We start from the raw sequence: 18,774 nt of genomic DNA, 5'->3' as shown, positions 1-18,774 counted from the left end.
TTTTTTGATGCTTTCTGTGTCATTCAATATTTTCACTGTAGAATCCTTTAATATTGCAACTTGAGGCTTCAATTTTTTCTTCAGTTCTTTCAGCTTTAGAAATGCCGAGTGTGTTCTTCCCCTTTAGTTTTCCATCTTCAGGTGTTTGCACATTTCATTATAACACTTTACTTTGTCTAATTGAGCCACCATTTGAAATCTTCTGTTAAGCTCTTTTGCTTCATCATTTCTTCCCTTTGCTTTAGCGACTCTACATTCAAGAACAAGTTTCAGAGCCTCTTTTGTCATCCATTTTGGTCTTTTTCTTCTTTTCTTTATTTTTAATGGCCTCCTGCTTTCTTCATGTATGATGTCCTTGATGTCATCCTACAACTTGTCTGGTCTTCCGTCATCAGTGTTCAACGTGTCAAATCTATTCTTGAGATGGTCTCTAAATTCAGGTGGGATATAGTCATGGTCATACTTTGGCTCTCATGGACTTGTTCTAATTTTCTTCAGCTGCAACTTGAACTTGCATATGAGCAACTGATGGTCTGTTCCTGGCCTTGTTCTGACTAATGATATCGGGCTTTTCCATCGTCTCTTTCACAGATGTAGTCGATTTGATTCCTTTGTGCTCCCTCTGGTGAGGTCCACATGTACATTCACTGTTTGTGTTGTTGAAAAAAGGTATTTGCAATGAAGAAGTCATTGGTCTTACAAAATTGTATCACGTGATCTCTGACATCGTTTTTATCACCAAGGCCATATTTTCCAACTACTTATCCTTCTTCTTTGTTTCCAACTTTTGCATTCCAATCACCAGTAATTATCAATGCATCTTGATTGCCTGTTTGATCAATTTCAGACTGCTGCAGTTGGTAAAAGTCTTCAATTTCCTCATCTTTGGCCTTAGTGGTTAGTGCATAAATTTGAATAATAGTTGTATCAACTGATCTTCCTTGTAGGCTTATGTATATTATCCTATCCCTGACAGTGTTCTACTTTAGGATAGATCTTGATATGTTCTTTTTGATGATGAATGCAATGCCATTTCTCCTCAATCTGTCATTCCTGGCATAGTAGAAGATAAGATTGTCTGATTCAAAATGGCCAATACCAGTTTTATTTCAGCCCACTAATGCCTAGGATATTGACCTTTATACATTCCATTTCATTTTTGAGAAATTCCAATTTTCCCGGATTCATACTTCGTACATTCCACGTTCCGATTATTAATGGATGTTTGCAGCTGCTTCTTTCTCATCTTGCGTAGTGCCACATCAGCAATTGAAGGTCGAGAAACTTTACCCCATCCAAGTCATTAAGGTCCACTCTACTTTGAGAAGGCAGCTCTTCCTCAGTCGTATTTTGAGTGCCTTCCAACCTGAGGATCCCATCTTCTGGCACTATATAAGACAATATTCTGCTGCTATTCATAAGGTTTTCACTGGCCAGTTTTTTCAGAAGTAGACTGCCAGGTTTCTTCCTAGTTATCTTGTCTGGAAGCTCCACTGAAACCCGTCCACCATGTGTGACTCTGCTGGTATTTGAAATATCGGTAGCATAGCTTCCAGCATCAAAGCAACATGCAAGCCACCACAGTACAACAAACTGACAGATGAGTAAAGACCTCTTTAAAATGTTGAAAAGCAAAGATGTCAGTTTTAGGACTAAGGTGTGCCTGACCCAAGCTATTATATTTGTAACCACCTCATGTGCACACAAAAGTTGGACTATGAATAAGGAAGACCGAAGAAAAACTGATGCCTTTCAATTATGGGTTGGCGAAGAATACTGAATATACCATGGACTGCCAAAAGAACAAATAAGTCTGTCTTGGAAGAAGTACAGCCAGAGTGCTCCTTGGAAGCGAAAATGGCGAGATTTCATCTCCTGTACTTTGGACATATTATCAGGAGGGACCAGCCCCTGGAGAAGGACATCATGCTTGGTAAGGTAAAGGGACAGCAAAAAAGAGGAAGACCCTTGAGGAGATGGACTGATAGTGGCTGCAATAATGGGCACAAGCATAGCAATTATTGTGAGGATGGAGCAGGACTGGGCAGTGTTAACGGCACCTAGCAACAACATGTGCTCTCTACAGTTTCACACATACCTCACTACTCCCATTGCTCACACTGAGGCCAAGGATTACTTGCCATCTATCATGGTGTTTTTGTTGTCTTTTCCTTAGAGTGAGCCCTATTTGACCCTGGAGGAATGTGAGTTGCCCAACTTTGTACTAATCTATCATGCAAAGTATCTCTGAGGAATGATACAATTAAATTTGTGTTTTAGGAATATTAGTCAGTGCAGAGGAGCGCTGGTGGTGCAGTGGTTAAAGTGTTTGGCTTTAACAGAAAGGTTGTCGGTTTGAACCTGCCAGCTGCTCCACGGGAGACAGATATGGCTGTCTGCTTCCATAAAGATTACAGCCTTGGAAACCCTATGGGGTAGTTCTACTCTGTCCTATAGAGTTACTGTGAGTTGGAATTGACTTGATGGCAATGGGTTTACAGTTAGTGCAGGACAGATTGAAGGAGATTGCTAGGAGGTAGAAAGGAAGGAATAAATTGGAGTCCTGTTGAAGGAATATTTGAGAGAATTTGGGAATAAGTGAATATTGAATGAAATAAGAGGAAAAGGCAAATTACAGCTCCAGAGTTTCCTGCCTGAGTGGTTAGGAAAATGATGTTACCACCAAGATGAACAAGGAAGTGGGGGAGGTGGAAAGGGTAGTCATCAATCCCTTTGCCACCTTTAGTTCTTTGTGGGCAAGGACCATGAGTTACCAATTCCATAATCCTCCAGGAATCTGCTGACATACATTAGGTGCTCAAGAAATATCTGATGAGTAGGCAAAGGGAGGGAGAATAAATATACTGTACTTGAACAAAACCAGACAGCCAGAGAGTTGTGGGACCTTAGAAATTCTCTTCAGAGTGGGTTTTCCTGGGACATGAAGGCAGTGAACCCGTATTTGTGGAAAAACCTATGCAAAAGTGCTGAAGCACAGCAGGAATTAGGCATGCAAAAATGGGAGTGAGGTGGAGTGGAAGTGGTGTCTTTTCAGGGAAAAGGGATTAAAAGGCAAAGAGTTTCCTGGAATACACTGGAACAGCAAGCTCTTGACTTGGGCATCAGGTGATTTTGGACGAGGCTGGGAAAGTTGGAAGGCTGGACTTCTCTAAATGTTTTTTGAGAGCGTAAAAGGGGGGAAAATTCAAGTATGTATTTACAAGTCATATGTACAACTGCAGTAGTTATAAAGTTTCTGTAGGCACTTTATAAAAATTTACACACACAAATAAAATTAAAGAAGGTTTGGTAAAAATATATATTCTAGTGTTTTCTTCCCACACCCCAATGTATCATATCATTCACACACAGACACCCTGTGGTATCCACGCACACCACTTTCAAGGCCCTGCTGTAGTCAAAGGGAGCCACTTGCGGTTCTAGAATAGAGAAGGGGCATGGTGAATCAGCAAACAGAAGAGACCGAGGCATCAAGTGACGGCGACCTAGGCGACCGTCTTAGAGGGCTTTCCATGTGCCAGCCGCCTCCTTGGTGCTTTACACATAACTCATTTAAAGCTCATCGAAACCCTATGCTGTGGGTACTAATAATGTCCTCACTTAACAGATGAGGAAACTGACACATGGTGAAGTTAAAAAACTTTCCCAGGGTCACACAGAGGGGACGATGTCAGAATTTGAACCCACCCAGTCTAATTCCACAGTTCAAGTGCTTAACCATTAATAAAGGGTGAAGGGAGTAGAAAGCCAAAGTTCTTTCTCTCGTGCGCCTCTGATCAAGTCCCTCGCCAATGAGAGACGTCGTAAGAGTGCTAGGCACAGTGTGAAGAGGCAGCAGGAACTCACTAAGGCTAGGCCTTCTCTAAAGCGGTCGTCTAGGGAAGGTCAGTTCATCCGCAATCAAAACCTCCAGAGGCCAACCCATACCGCTGCCCAGGCGCACATCGACAGGCTACGTTTCTACGGTTTCCCGGGCGAGACGGCGGAAGGAAGGTCGGCTCCCGGCGTCGTACTCCAAGTGTCGCGCTGCGGGCATCCTTTGCGGCAGGCGCCGAAGTTGCAAGTGACTGTGCTGCTGCGGCGGTCAGGGAGAAGGTAAGGACGCTTCGGCGGGACGGTAGGCGCTGGGTATGTCGGCGCGGCAGCTTAGGCTAAGGAGCTTTCTTCCGAGATTTACTTAACAAATTTCCTCTTGGCTTGCTGGTGTCCTGTTCGTCCAGGCCGGATCTATGGGCGTGTTCTCAGCCTTCCTAGGCTCTTCACCCCCAAGCCAGCGTTACCCAAGCCTGTAGACTGTACCTCTCTTCGCCCTCTTTCCGCGTTAACTCAGCTCTCTGCAGGGCGAATGCTTTGGTTTTCCTTTGGTAACCTGAAGTCCAAGCTCCTTATCCCGGCGTGATTTCGGCCACGCCAACTTCTTCAGCTCTTTTCCTCCTCCTTCCGGTCATGCACCCTGAGCTCCTGTCCTGTCTGGGTCTCCTCCGTGTCCCCTAGACATATCCAGTACCACTGGCTGTAACTCGTGCTGTTGCCGTAACCTGGAATACTCTGCCCACTGATCTTCTTAACCCGTCTTGAAGGCATTTTTAGGTCTCCCGGGGAGAGTAGGTGCTCCCTCCTGTGAGCTCCTACCTTCTGGTGCCCTTTCCAATGGATTCCCAGTTCTAGTGTGTATCTGCATTGTAGTGCTTACGTTGGAGCTACGCTTTCTCCTCTTCCATTACATTAAACGTGATTACTCAGTAAATGACTAGAAGAATGGGTAGAAAATTTTAAAATTAAACCTGTCTATAAGTTTATCATCCATACACAACTATATTGACCCTTTTTTGTGCTTCCTTCCATCGTCTTATGTAATTTTTCTTCGGTATTATAGCCTCTCTTTTTCTTTTAACATTATTTTCCAAGTATGTTGTCCTCTTTTTCCAATGTCTGTATCATATTCTACTAATGGATACCAGAATTTAATCACCCATTTCTCAATTGTTGCACATTTAAGTTGTTTGAAATTCATTTTTTTCAGCAAACAATCACTGAGCCCCTACTTGACCGCTACCCTCAAGGCTCTCGCTGTCCTATAGGGAGACATAGTAGTGAATAGTTCATTACAGTGGAGTGCAAAGTACGCCTGTGGGGCTTCTTCTCCTTAAAGAGTACAACCTAGAAAACCAAATGGGGCTGTTCTGCTCTGTCACGTGGGGTTGCTGTGAGTCAGAATCAACCCCACCGCATCCAGCAACATTACGATAGAAAAGTTTTTTGTTTGTTTTGTTATGTTTCTGCATCGTTCTTTAGTGCTCTTTTCCTTGGGTTTTTTGAAAGCACAGAAATTGCTGATCTGCCATAAATTGGAAGAACCTGTCTAGTGAAAAAGTTTGGTGAGAAGAAATTGGGAAAATGGTATCAATCAACTTTTCAGATGATGGCTTTTCAGATGGCTGTTTAATCATAATTAACCATTTCATTTTTCTTAAAACTTTTTCATTTGATTGTGTTTTTTGGCATTCTTTTTTATCTTCCATTGCAGCCATGCCTTTCTTTGATGTGCAGAAGAGGCTGGGCCTTAACATAGACCACTGGATGACAATCCAAAGTGCTGAGCAGCCTTACAGGCATTCAGCTCGATGCCATGCTTTTGAAAAAGAATGGATAGAATGTGCCCATGGAATCGGTGGTATCCGGGCAGAGAAAGAGTGCAAGATAGAGTTCGATGATCTTACAGAATGTTTGCTTCGTCAGAAAACGGTGAGGAAGTGATGGAGGTGGGAGCTGAATTGCTGTCTTGTTTCTTTGGGGCTATTCTTAAGTGTTTTTAATGGGTTGTTGGGCAGAGGCTTGCCCAATGTGAACTGGCAAAACTTTTGTGGTAAAATACCTTCTCTAATTAGGTACCATGACAAAGAAATGCCTTCAGATTGGAGGAGGGCCATTATGCAATTCGTCAGTGTGCTTTCTTATCCTCCCCTTCTCGCAGATTTTCTTTAGTGTGTATCCTGCTGTAGCATCAGGTTAGAAATTGCATACGTGTGTATTTCCATTCTACAGTAGGCTATAAAAGAAAGATTATCATCCAGCCTTGGGTATTTGTCCTTGAAAACCTTTGGGTGACAATATTTCAAATTCATTGAACCCTCATTAGGGAAGGGGTTAAAACTCTGCAGATCTACTACATTGAATCTTACATAACAATCACGGGGGTTCATTTCTACTCTGGGGAAATGGAAGTGTTGATGAGATTGCTTTAGGTGAGTCTGGCCAAAAATGCAGAAAGAAAATAGATGTTAACAGCATGGTGTCCATTTTTGCTAGAGTTGAATGGGGAGCATAACGTAAAGGGTCCTATTGTTAGAGAAGAAATTCTAAATGTGTGTGGCTGTGATTTTGCCTATTTCTGTGCTTCAGATACAGCAAATAGAAATGTTTTTATTACTCCCTCTTCCTTGAGGCTTGGGAAGACAATTTAGATTTTCAGTTAAATTGATAACATAGTTACCTGGAGCAAAATTTGCAAATGTCTTAACATCTGCTGTATGATGGCATTTGGGTAAAGTGAAGCCAAACTTGGAAGGAATCAGGGAGTGTTAGGTGGTAATTTTGTATTGATCTCTCTAGGAATATTGATCATGAAGTGAGTATTTAGCATTAGTGAGAAACAAATGGGTGGGTCACAGTTGCCACCTTGCAGCTCTTTAGTTCACAACATGTCTTCTCTTTTTGTGGGCCCCAGTTATTTATTGCTCAGATTAAGACTTTACCTCATTTTGGAAGAGGAGGCAGTCTAGGGAGGTGGAAAGAAAGTTGGATTGTGAGTTAGGAGAGCCAAGTTTTGATGCTGGTTTTGCCACCACTGGTTTTGTGACTTTGGGCAAGTCACTTTCCCTTCCTGGTCTTGGTTTCCTTATCTGGAACAATTAAAGAGTTGCTCTAAAATCACTTCGTAATCCAGTGAATTTATGTATAGACAGATGGCCTTTTTAGAGGTCACCCTAAATAACTAGATACCTCCCCCTAGAGGAAAGAAGCTGGTGAACCTGGGATTCTGGAATCATTCTGTGTTTTACTTCAGTTTGTTATTTTCCTAAATGCCTCACATTGATTATTCCTGGGGAATGCAGTGTGTTGCCTAAAGTTTTCCCATAGCTTAAGCTCTTAGGTGCAGTTCTTTGAACCTGTTAGTAATATAGTATAATATAGTTCATATTTATCAAGCAGTGTTCTAAGTACTTAACATATAATAATGCATTTGTTTCTCACACAGTTTTGTGAGGTGAGTTGCTGTGATTTTCCCATTTATACAATTAGAAACCTGAGGCGAAGAAGAGTTAAGGATATTGTCTAAGACCAAATAGCTAGTAAGTGACATTGTCTAAGACCAAATAGCTAGTAAGTGTTGGAGCTGAGATTTGAACCTGGCAAGGCCGGCTACAGACAGAGCCTTTGCTTTTATCCACAGTACTAAGTGGTTATTAGTGCTAGCTTAAAGAAAGATTTGACTTGTGGTATTGTCATAGCTCAACCGTGACTGGTCCTCTGTTGGGAGACTCTAATGAAGAAATGTTAAGAATGCAGTCTTTAAAATAGCTAACAGGTACATCAATATTTAGGATACCTGGGTTTTTTTTTTTTCCTACTGAAGTTAGACCCTGACTAATTCTTTAAGGGTAATCAGATGTTTAACTGAATATACTAACTCCTCATGCCTTTGTGAAAAGTTATTCATTTAAAAATTATTTATTGGAGTACCTATTATGTCGGGAACTTTTCTAGACACTGAAAACACAGCAGTAAGCAAAACAGCTAAAAGTCCCTTCCCTCGTGGATCTTATATTCAAATGGGGGTGGGAGCAGAGAACAGAAAATTAACAAATAAACAAGTGAAATATAGTGCGTTAGGTGATGAAAAGTGTGATGGGGAAAATAAACAGAGGCGGAGGATAGAAACTGCTGGGATTGGGAGCTAAGTGGATACTACTTGAAATAGGGTGGTCAGAGAAGAGCTCAGGGATAGGAGACATTTGAGCAGAGACTTTAGTGAGACAGTTCCATGAATATGGGGGAAGAATGTTCCAGGCAGAGGAAACAGCAAGTGTAAAAGTCTCTGAGCTGGAGCAAAGAAAGTTAAGGGAGGATATTAGGAGACAGAGTTGGAGAGGTAGGCCTTGTAGGCCAGTATAAGGATTCTGCTTTCTGTCTCAGTAACATGAGGAGCCATTAGAGGATTTTGAGCAAAGGGATAACGTGATCAGGATTAGTAATTATTTTTTTTTTTTACAAAATCCAGGGATCAGTTCATTGTTGTGGCTTTCACACATTCTTGTGTAGCATGGCTTTGATTTGTTGGGAAGCAACTGATGACCTGTCTGAGAATAGACAGAACCCAGGGCTCACCAACGACTAGTGGCTGAGCAAATATCAGGCCTTTACTTCAGTGTGGTAAAAAGAGACCTCATACTCGCTCTTTCAGCTTCACTCATACCCAGTAAACAGTCACCAGAAGCAATATCACCTTCTCATAGAGGGGTCAGGAGTACACAAGCTATGCAGTGATCCTAGCTTTTAATATTTAAAAAACTTTAGTATAAACAAGTCTGCCTCTCAAAGGTTTTTGATCTATATGTTATTTTATTATTATCTATGTAAATACCTATATTCCTAGATATAATCAGAACATTTTAGTTACTAGTTTTCAAGAAGGTACTGTATATGTACCAGAATTTTATTTGTTAGAAGCTTGGGATATGATTTCAAGTTAGTTCTTTAAAGAAAGGCTTCATCTCAGAGGTGCTCTAGGATGAAAAGCTTTCCTAGTTTAAAAATAAAACCAAAATCTAGCTCAGTTTCTCCAGCCCTCACTTTCTGATGCATATCTCCCCCAAGCTCAAATGCTTTTTTCCTTTGACAGATGAAACGTGTGGCCACCATCAAGCAGCAGCGGGCTAAGCTGATAAAGGAAGGAAAGTACACGCCTCCACCTCACCACTTGGGCAAGGATGAGCCCAGGCCCTGAGCCGAGCAGCCACTGATGGCTGGAGGCTGATTTTCATGTTCTGTCTTCTCCACTGGGAAGATTATTTACTGAAAACTTTGTGAAAGGGTCTAAAAATAAAAGACAGTTTCATCCTGTCCTGTTTTCTGCTGAATCATACTTTGTTACAATGAGATTGCATCCTTTTTTTTTTTAAGTTTAGAAAAATGCCTCTTCCCGTGCTAAAAAAAATTGGCATCTAGGGAATAATAACTAACCTTTAATGAATGCTTACTATGTATGAAGCACTTTAAATATGTTAACTCAGTTAAAAAGTTGCAGTGTTCTTTAGTGCTTTCTTTCTGGTTTCTTTCCATAAAGCACAGACTTGGGCTGGGAAGGGGAGGCAGTGGAAAGAGGGGTTGTATGTTTACTGTTAAGTTCTGTGAAGTCTAAGTTCAAGGCTAAGAAAATACCTGATTCAGATATCTTAATTTTGAAGAATTAAAAATAGTTTTCATCTGCTATCTTACTATATCATTTAGGTATTAGTACTTCTCAGTGACATATTTATAAACATGTTTTTGAAAGAAAAGTCCACGTGTGAAAGGGAGCTTTACAAAACTAATATAAATACTGAGAATATAATTGAAACCTCAGCTGTCCAGCAACACTTTGAATCATAAATGTCAATTGTAGGGCTTGAATATAAGGTTCTCCTCAAAAGGGAAAGTACATTGTGTCCTAGTGTCAAAACTGGAAGGATGGGATTTGGCTTTTCATCAGGGTTCTGCTTATTCCTTGTGTTACAGAACAAATCTTGTAGCCAAGCAGCATTTTCTTAAACCCACTTACTAATCAATCACAATGGAACAGCAAGCTGGAGTCCTTCCAGCAAGATCCTGTGCTGTGGCCCTGTTGTTTTATTGTGCTCTGTACACAAGTTTCTTTGAGTTTTTTAAGTCCAAAATGGCACTCAGTGCAATGTATTGGAAAATTCTAAGCCAGAGAGAGAGAGGAAAGCAGGATGTAAACCAAGGCTTGAAGTAGGTACATGCCCTTTGACTCAAAGCACCGACTGCCACAAGACAGGGAACCCTGGTGGCACAATGGTTAAGTGCTTGGCTGCTAACCGCAAGGTTGACAGTTCGAACCCACACAGCAGCTTCTCAGGAGAAAGACATGGCTATCTGCTCCCATAAAGATTATAGCCAAGAAAACTGTATGGGGCAGTGTCACATGGGGTTGCTATGAGTCAAAATTGACTCGAGGGCACTGTCTTAGTTATCTAGTGCTGCTGTAACAAAAATACCACAAGTGGATGGCTCTAACAAATTTATTCTTTCACGGTTAAGGAGGCTAAGAAGTCCAAATTCAGGGTGCCAGCTCCAGGGGAAGGCTTTCTGTCTTGGCTCTGGGTGAAGGTCCTTGTCGTCAATCTTCCCCGGTCTAGGAGCTTTTCAGCACAGGGATCTCTAGTCCAAAGGACATGTGCTCCTGACTTTTCTTGCTTGGTAGTAATGAGGTCCCCCTGTATCTCTGCTTGCTTCTCTCTTTTATATTTCAAAAGAGATTGATTTAAGACACAACCTAATCTTGTAGATTGAGTCCTGCCTCATTAACATAGCTGCCGCTAATCCCACCTCATTAACATCCCAGAGGTAGGAATTTACAACTCAGGAAAATCTATCAGATGACAAAATGGTGGACAAACACAATGCTGGGAATCATGGCCTAGGTCAGTTGACATATTTTGGGGGGACACAATTCAGTCCATGATGGGCACCTAACAACAATGACCACAAGAAGAAAAATCATATTAAAATACCCACAACAAGTGAAGTGGAGCAGCCAAGACGAGAGATGCAGAAAAACAGTTCTGGCAATGTGAGCGGCAGCAAGTCTTTCCTAAAGCTAGCCTAACCCTAAACTTCGAAGTTGTGTGATCCAATACATTGCTTTATTGTACAAGCCAGTTTTGGTTGGATTTGCAGTCACTTGTCAATGAAAAGAGGCCCGAATGAATAGCAAATACATCAGAGCTGCTTCATTTTACACTTTAGGAAACTGAAGCTTAGAAAAGTGAAGTAACTTAGCTGGTTATCAAAGAGATGGAAGTACTAGAGCCAGGATTTGGATCTAGGTCTAGACTTCCACTTATGACTAGAATTTAGAAGGCCTTGAGAGACCTTTGCTCTTGTGATAACAACAAAAAAACCCTGGACAAAACAAATACTTTTCCATAGGACTAACAAAAAGCAGTATATGCAAGGAAGCCTTGATTAACTGCATCCCAGAAAGAATTCATAGATAAGCAGAAAGCTGGTCAGCTTCCAATTCTGGGGGCTGCTCCTGGCGTAAGTATGAGTGGGCTTGCCACACATGGGAAAACATTGCAGGGACAAGGGGAAATCAGCCGAGTCTAGGATGACAGTATGAAGTGGGAGGACAGGCTGGAATCCGGAAGAACTTCAAACACAAAAGCAAATTGCCTGCCTCAACAATTCTGCCCTCACTCCTGCCACCTCCCCTCAGATTTTACTGAGAAAGCAGAAATAGTGTAGTCCAGCACATCCGGGGAGTGATTGCATTCTGAGACCCTGTAGGAGTGGAATCCAAAGGTGAACCAAAAATACCTAAAAGTGCAACCAACCCCTTCCCAGCTGAAATTCTGACAAGATCAAAAAGGCAGCATCTGTGGAGGTGGGAAGCTGGGTTAATGACAGGTGAAATTAATTAAACTTGAGATTCAGCCCTAACTCTATGACAAATCTGAATGATCAGCCCCTCTAATTGTTAAAGGAAACGGCTTCTACTTTTTGGAAAATAAAACAAATATTATACTTCATTCTCCACCATTCTTTTATACACAATGTCTGAAATACACTATCAAATTATAAGACATGTAAAGGAAGCGGCAAAATGTGACCTATAATGAAGGGGAAAAATTTGCAAATCATATGTCTGATAAGGTACTTGTATTTAGAATATATAAAGAACCCTTACAGCTCAATAACAAAAAGACAAAGAGTTCAATTTTACAATGGGTGAAGGACTTGAGTAGACATTTTTCCGAAAAAGATATACAAATGGCCAATAAGCACATGAAAAGATACTCAGCATAATTAGTCATCAAGGAAATGCTTATCAAAACAACAACAAAATACCACCTCATACCCACTAGAATGACTATGATAAAAAAAAGTCAGATAATAACGAGTGTAGTGAGGATGTGGAAAAATTAGAACACTTATACTTTGCTGATAGAAATGTAAAATGGTGCAGTCACTTTGGAAAACAGCTTGGCAGTTCCCCAAAAAGTGAAACATAGAGTTACCATTGACCCAGGGATTCCACCTGTAGGTATATATCTAAGAGAAATGAAACATAGGTCCACACAAAAACTTGTACACCAGTGTTTTTAGCAGCATTTCCATAATAGTCAAAAAGTGGAAGTAACCTAAATATCCATCAGTGGACAAATAGATAAAGAAAATATGGTATATCTATACAATGGATTATTACTTGGCTATAATGAAGTATTGATACATGCTGTAACATGGGTGAACCTTGAAAACATTATGTTAAGTGAAAGAAGCCAGCCCAAAAGACCACATACTACGAGATTCCATTATACGAAATGTCCGTAATAGATCAGTAGAGACAGAAAGTAGATTAGTGGTTGCCTAGGGCTGGGGCATGGGAGAACTAAGAGTTGATTGCTAAAGGATACAGTTTCTTTTTGGGATGATGGAATGTTCTAAAATTGTGGTGATGGTTGCCTAACTCTGTGAATATACTAAAAACCACTGAATTTTACACTTTAAATGGATGAATTGTATGGTATGTGAATTATATCTCAATAAAGCTTTTACATACACACACAAAAAAAGTATTTGAAGAGCTAATAACTGAAAACTTCCCAAATTGGATGAAAAATATCAGCCCATGGATCCAAGAAACTCAGTGAACCACAAGCAGGACAAATCAAGGAAAAGTATGCCTTGGCACTCTGCAGCCAAATTGCTGAAAGCTAAAGATAAAAAGAATATCTTAAAGAAAAAGAATTATGCCTGATTTTGCATCAGAAATAATAGACGCCAATGGGACAAGTTCTTTAAAGAGCTAAAAGAAAACTACCCACTTGGAATTATCCATTCAATGAAATTATGCTCCAAGTATAAATGTAAGGAGTCTCAGTAATGGAGGAGTAGATTGTGTCAGACTAGCCCTCCAACGTTTAGCAATTAACCTGGATAAAAAGTAGCCAAGGGAGAGCAACAAGAACTGGCTGAACAGATGAAATGAGCCATGAACATAAGTGCAGGAGTTTATTGATGGCACTGGGGAGCACCTGTAGGTTTAGGAGCAAAGGGGTGAAGTGATCAGACCAGAGCTTTTGGAAGATTGATATGACAGTTTCTGAGAGAGAAGGATGAAAAGGACAAGAGGCTGAATCTGTGATTTTTAGGAAGTACACAATGACGCAGTACACGGATAACTTCTTGAATAAGCACAGCATGAATCCAATCCCCAATACGTGGAGATTGATCCCATCCCTACTTTCCCACTTCTCAATCATTTCCGACACCAGCCACACATGAGGCACACTCCCTGACCCTAGCCACTCACAGCTAAAGCAGATCTCACAGGTTAAAAGTACATCATCCTTTAGACTGCCAAGTAGGCAGATACCAGTCACAAATTTGAAAGTCCACACAACACTATCACTTTCACCTGCCGGCGTTCCACTCTGCTTTGGTTCAATAATTCACTGGAGCAACTCACAGAACTACACAGAAAGTACTATACTTATGATTACTGGTTTTATGATACTAAAAGGATATAAATCAGGATCATCATAAGGAAGAGATGCATGGGTGAGGTCTGGAAAGTTTCCTAACACAGAGCTGCTGTGTCTCAGAGAGGGCATGTCACCCTCTTTTTGCTGACCACCAGGAAGCTCTCTGAGCCTTTGTGTTCTGGCTTTTATTGGCTAGTCCTAAATCTTGCCTCTCGAGGCTAGTTGTTATTGACCTCTAGGTGATTATTTTCTGGTCTGGCCAGCCCCCCACTCACCAGCACAAATCCTCAGGTATGGCTTGGAAGTTCCAGACCAGGGCACCCCCAATTACTCCAAGGGTTATTTCTCTAGAGCCAAGGACAAAGTTCATCTTACTGAGGGTAAAACTAGGTCCTTTACTCCACACCCTGCCGTCATCAGCCTGGAGGAAGCAGGAAGAGTAGTGAGGAGACCAGCACAAGGGCCCAGGCTTGGCCTAAGATAGTGGCAGTGAAAATGCAGCAGAGAGGATGGAAGGGAGGCACTCTTGGAGGTAAAGCCCCTGCACTCCTGAGGGAGGGCAACCCTGAGATCTCAGTCTGGAGTCAGCAAAATGGTGTCCTGTACCCCCACTATCCAGCCTGGGCACCGGAAGGACTTGCTCAATTCCAGTGACAGTTAAAATTCTTAGAATTAGCACCTGTCACTTGCAAATCACAGATATTTGGGCAGAAATGACACAGGCCAGGGCTACTCTAATCTGCACTTCTCTGCCAGTCCTGGCTGAAGACCAGAGCAACCTTGGAGTACTGTGACTCCCACTGCCTGGTCAGCTCCTCCAGCCATAGGAGGGATAGAGAGAACTCAAGTTTACAAAATCCTGCTTGGAGCTTCAAGGTCAGTAGACATGTCGCTTGCATCATAGCATCAAGCAATCTGAAAACCCAATCTAGGTCAGTTTTGCCTGGAGTAGGGTCTGTGGAGCATGGGTTCTGCCAGGATCCTATACCAAGTCTAAGATCAGTTCCAAAAGCAAGGCTGAGCAAAGTGCCCTCCCAGCCTAGACAGTAGAGAGAAGCTGGTGACAACAGCTGCAAGTGGAGCGGCTCTGTAACACTGAGCTTTGTTCCCCTGTTCCTGCCAGAATCAAGTGGTTGGTGACAAGGACACCAACCATTATGTTGCCTCATGTTCTTCAGATACGTCTCAGTCCGAGTTTTGAATGAATGATGGAATTGAGCCTGAAAACCTAATCTATAGCTTGCTATTATGAGCAGCCCTTGGAGGGTCCCAACAGGAAACAGATGGTGTATTCAATTTATGATGATTTGAAGAGTGTTTAATAAAGGCTTTATTTACAAACGTGTGAACAGAATGTAGAGAAACCACAAAGGAAAGAGCTACTTTGAGGCCTGAAAAGGCAAGGGGAAGGAGAAGTTACTGGAAGCTCAGGCACAGAGTTATGTAGAGAGGATCACCTGACCAGAGGTCAGACCTTCCCGAGAAGAGGGACAGCCCTGGGGAAATAAACACTCAGGCTTCACTCTCCTTTCTCCCACTGATCTCCCACCCATCTGGGCTCCTCACCGGCCAAATCCAACCAGAAGCCAGAGAGCAAGGGATTCCATTGATGGATCCCCAGTCTCCAGGGATCCAGAGCAGGGTAAAGGATGGCAGAGAGCAGAACTAGAGGGGCCAATGAAACATATCCAGCTCAGAGGCAGAAAGATCTGGATTCAAAACCCTGCTCTATCGCTTTCTAGCTGTGTGACCTTCAGCAAGTCACAAAACCTCTCTGAACTGCAGTTTCTTCAGCTGCAAAGTAGAGATCATTCTACTTACTTCACAGGATTTCTCTGACAATTAAATGAACACACACACATACACACACACACACGTCATTGAACCAGAACTACTTTGTACACCATAGGTACTAGATAGATGATAACTGCTGGGTTTTTTTTCTCCTCCTCTCCTCCTCCTCCTTCTCTTCTTCTTCTTAGTATTATTATTATTGTATTATATATAGCCAGCTCTCTTGAAGGGTCTCTTCAAGCTGCATTGCCTTCTAGTGTGACACCAGTGCTCTTGCTTCCTTACGGCATGGAGGACCAGGCACATGGCACCAAGGCCAAGGAGAATGGTGATGTCACAGGTCAAACACACCTGCAAGATGTGTTAAGCTGAGGTCCTTGTTGACAAACCAAATTACTCTGTTAGATCACCTGGAGACGGACCACGTCAGGGAAGCTAAGGCTTCTACAGGAAGCTCATGGCTGCTTTCAAACGTTGAGATCCGTTTTATGAAAATGGAACAATAGGTTGCTCATCATTCTTCAGCTCTGGTCTGAGGCAACGGTGGTTTCCCTGGGCATAGAAGGCCTGAGGTAATAAGCTGGGGATGGAGAGTAGCGAGGACTCAGACAACAGAAAATGAGTTGCTTCCTCTTGATATTTCTCTCTCAGGAAGAAGCCAGAGTGCACTGGATCAAAGGGGCTAGGTGACTCATGAGACCTCATGTCCCCCAAAGGGGTCTACGAACCCAAATTTTGAAAACCCCTGCCTGAAGAGTGATTTTGCAGCCCACTGGTGCTGAAAGGTTTGGACACTGACATGGCAGAGCTGAGCAGGCTAACAGAACCACTTGTTTGAATCTGCAAAGAGAAATGGACCACATATTTAGACCTCTCCTTGAACCTATTGAAACGTCTACATTCCTGGGATTATCATTCTGGCTGAGCAACCAACACAGCATTCTTTGCTATTCCAGAACACAAAGCTGCCTCTCTCGAGGGCTTCACTTCGCAGCTACTGAACATCCAAGGCTTTTGCTGACTTACGTGTCTCTGGTTTGTCAGCTGGCTCACTCTGTAGCACTCCCGCTAGAATAGGCTGGGAGCTCCACTCCAGCCATGACTAGGGGTTTCTCAAGGGGAGGAATGAGATAGCTGTTTCCTGAGACGAGAAAGAAGACATTTTATTTATTTATTTAACTGTAACTGATCCGAACAGTCTGTGCTAAGGCAGAGTTTTGTGCTGGGAAAGAGAGAACACTTCTGCAATGATGTAGCAGAATCCTTTAAGAATCCTGTCAATGGCTCCTTTTCTGGTGTCACTGGTGTCACATCCAACCTGTGTTCAGGCCAACACTTCTAGAGATCAAACACCAGTTTTGACACTGGCGTAGTAAGTTCAAACTTCTATAGGGATGTAAAAATGAGTGATGCAGCCTTTTGTAATATAGTACAAATACATTCATTGTGAGGGCAATGGAACCAACAGTAAACTCAGTACAGTATCATCATCTACAGGGTCAGTGGATGCCCAACTCCAGCCAATTGTTACCAAACACAAGTACAAGCCCTGGGTGCCTTATCTTCCAATGTTCCACAAAAAGCCAGAAGTCTACATTTTTATGTGAAATCTGTGATTTTTAAATGTTGGCTTTAATTTTTTTGAGTATATGGAACAACTTTCACTTCCGGAAAGATGGAGCAGACATACTTTTCCCTAGTCTTCTTGCTAAGTACAGCTAAAAATCACAGGCATTATAAGTAAACTAAACATAAGAAGATTCTGAAAGGCAGAAAGAAGATGGCAGACCAGCTAGGGACCCTGAGACCCAAGAAGCAACATGGTGGCGAGTTCCCTGAGCTTTCTTTTTGCCTCATATATGCCAGATTGGGTACTAGAGAAGTCAATGGGTGCAGACAAAAAAAAAAAGTTCCAAGGGGAAAAGCCTACTTTTTTTAGTCAGAAGACCAGGAAAGGGGAAACCTAGCAAGACAGAAAACTTTTAGACAATATTGGCTGGCTTCAGCTCCACTCCCACCCCCTACCAGAGAAGGAGGGCCAGGTAGAAAGCCTAGATATTCACCCTCACTAGGCTGTATCTACTAGGGTGGTGTCAGAGACTATTTAATGGATAGGCTTTTCACCACTACTCAGTAGTAATGAGGCACCTCCTCCCCACCACAGTGTCTGGAGGCCATGTGGGAAACAGTAATGAGGCACGCCACTTCTTCCGAACCATAGTGGTATCAGTGAGGGGATAAAGATAAAACCCAGTTGCTGTGAATGGGTAAGCATGGAACTACTAACCGAAAGGTTGGAGGTTCATACCCACTCAGAGACACCTCAGAAGTAAGTCCTGGCGATCTGCTTCAGAAAGATCACAATCTTGAAAACCTTATGGAGTAGTTATACTCTGCACACATAGGGTTGCCAGGAGTTGGAACTGATTTGACGACAACTAACAGCAACAACATACAAAAGTTAACTAAAAGTGGATCATGGATTTAAATGGAAAACATAAAACTATAAAATTTTTAGACGGTAACATAGGATAAAATCCTTAGGACATAGGGCTCAGAAAAAAAAGTAAAAATATATAAATTGGACTTCTCCAAAATTTTCAAAACTTGCTCTATGGAAGACTCTGTTAAGAGAAATAAAAAATAAAGACTGGGAGAAAATATTTGCAAACCATATCTGACAAAGGACTCATATCTAAAATATATAAAGAGTTCTCAAAAATCAACAGTAGAAAGCCAAACAATCCAGTCAGAAAATGTGCAAAAGACATGAAGAGTCATTTTACTGAAGAGGATATATGGATGGCAAATAAGCACATGAAAAGATGTTCAACATAACTAGCCAATAGAAAAATGCAAAATAAAACCACAATGAGCATCACTACATACTACAGCGGAAATAAAAAATAGTAACAATACCAAATGCTGGTGAGGATATGGAGAAACTGAATCTCTCATACATTGCTGGTGGGGATGCAGAACAGTATATAGCCTCTCTAGAAAGTAATTCGGTAGTTTCTTTAAAAACTAAACATATGCTTACCATATGACCCAGCAATTCCAGTCATGGGCATTTATCCCAGAGAAATGAAAACATGTCCACACAAAACTCCGTAGATGATTGTTCATAGCAGCTTTATTTGCAATAGCCAAAAACTGCAAATAATCAAAATGTCCCTCGGTAGATGAA

General features: G+C 41.9%; 1 protein-coding gene across 2 annotated transcripts; it reads left to right on the top strand.

Annotated features, from left to right (window-relative positions):
* The first annotated feature begins 4,017 nt into the window (after nucleotides 1–4,017).
* On the top strand, nucleotides 4,018–9,179 carry NDUFS5 (NADH:ubiquinone oxidoreductase subunit S5). 2 transcript variants are annotated; one of them, XM_004371913.2, is made up of 3 exons: nucleotides 4,018–4,116; nucleotides 5,549–5,766; nucleotides 8,924–9,176. In XM_004371913.2, the coding sequence occupies exons 2-3, from the start codon at nucleotides 5,551–5,553 to the stop codon at nucleotides 9,026–9,028; spliced, it is 321 nt and encodes a 106-aa protein (XP_004371970.1). In that variant the 5' UTR covers nucleotides 4,018–4,116; nucleotides 5,549–5,550; the 3' UTR covers nucleotides 9,029–9,176. The 2 variants fall into 2 exon arrangements, with proteins under 2 accessions (XP_004371970.1, XP_023582977.1); XM_023727209.1 differs by having other exon boundaries at nucleotides 4,116–4,149; nucleotides 8,924–9,179.
* The last annotated feature ends 9,595 nt before the right edge of the window (nucleotides 9,180–18,774 follow it).

The sequence above is a fragment of the Trichechus manatus genome, unplaced genomic scaffold (genome assembly GCF_000243295.1).
Source record: "Trichechus manatus latirostris isolate Lorelei unplaced genomic scaffold, TriManLat1.0 scaffold00015, whole genome shotgun sequence".
In the NCBI taxonomy this organism is placed as follows: Eukaryota; Metazoa; Chordata; class Mammalia; order Sirenia; family Trichechidae; genus Trichechus; species Trichechus manatus.
The sequence above is the reverse complement of the archived record's forward strand: the minus strand, read 5'-3'. Positions and strand labels throughout refer to the sequence as shown.

Excerpts from the sequence above, each read along its gene's own strand:
- NDUFS5 (XM_023727209.1), top strand. The coding sequence starts at position 5,551 with ATGCCTTTCTTTGATGTGCAGAAGAGGCTGGGCCTTAACATAGACCAC. Across the intron at positions 5,767-8,923 it reads GTTTGCTTCGTCAGAAAACG|ATGAAACGTGTGGCCACCAT; the intron begins GTGAGGAAGTGA and ends TTCCTTTGACAG.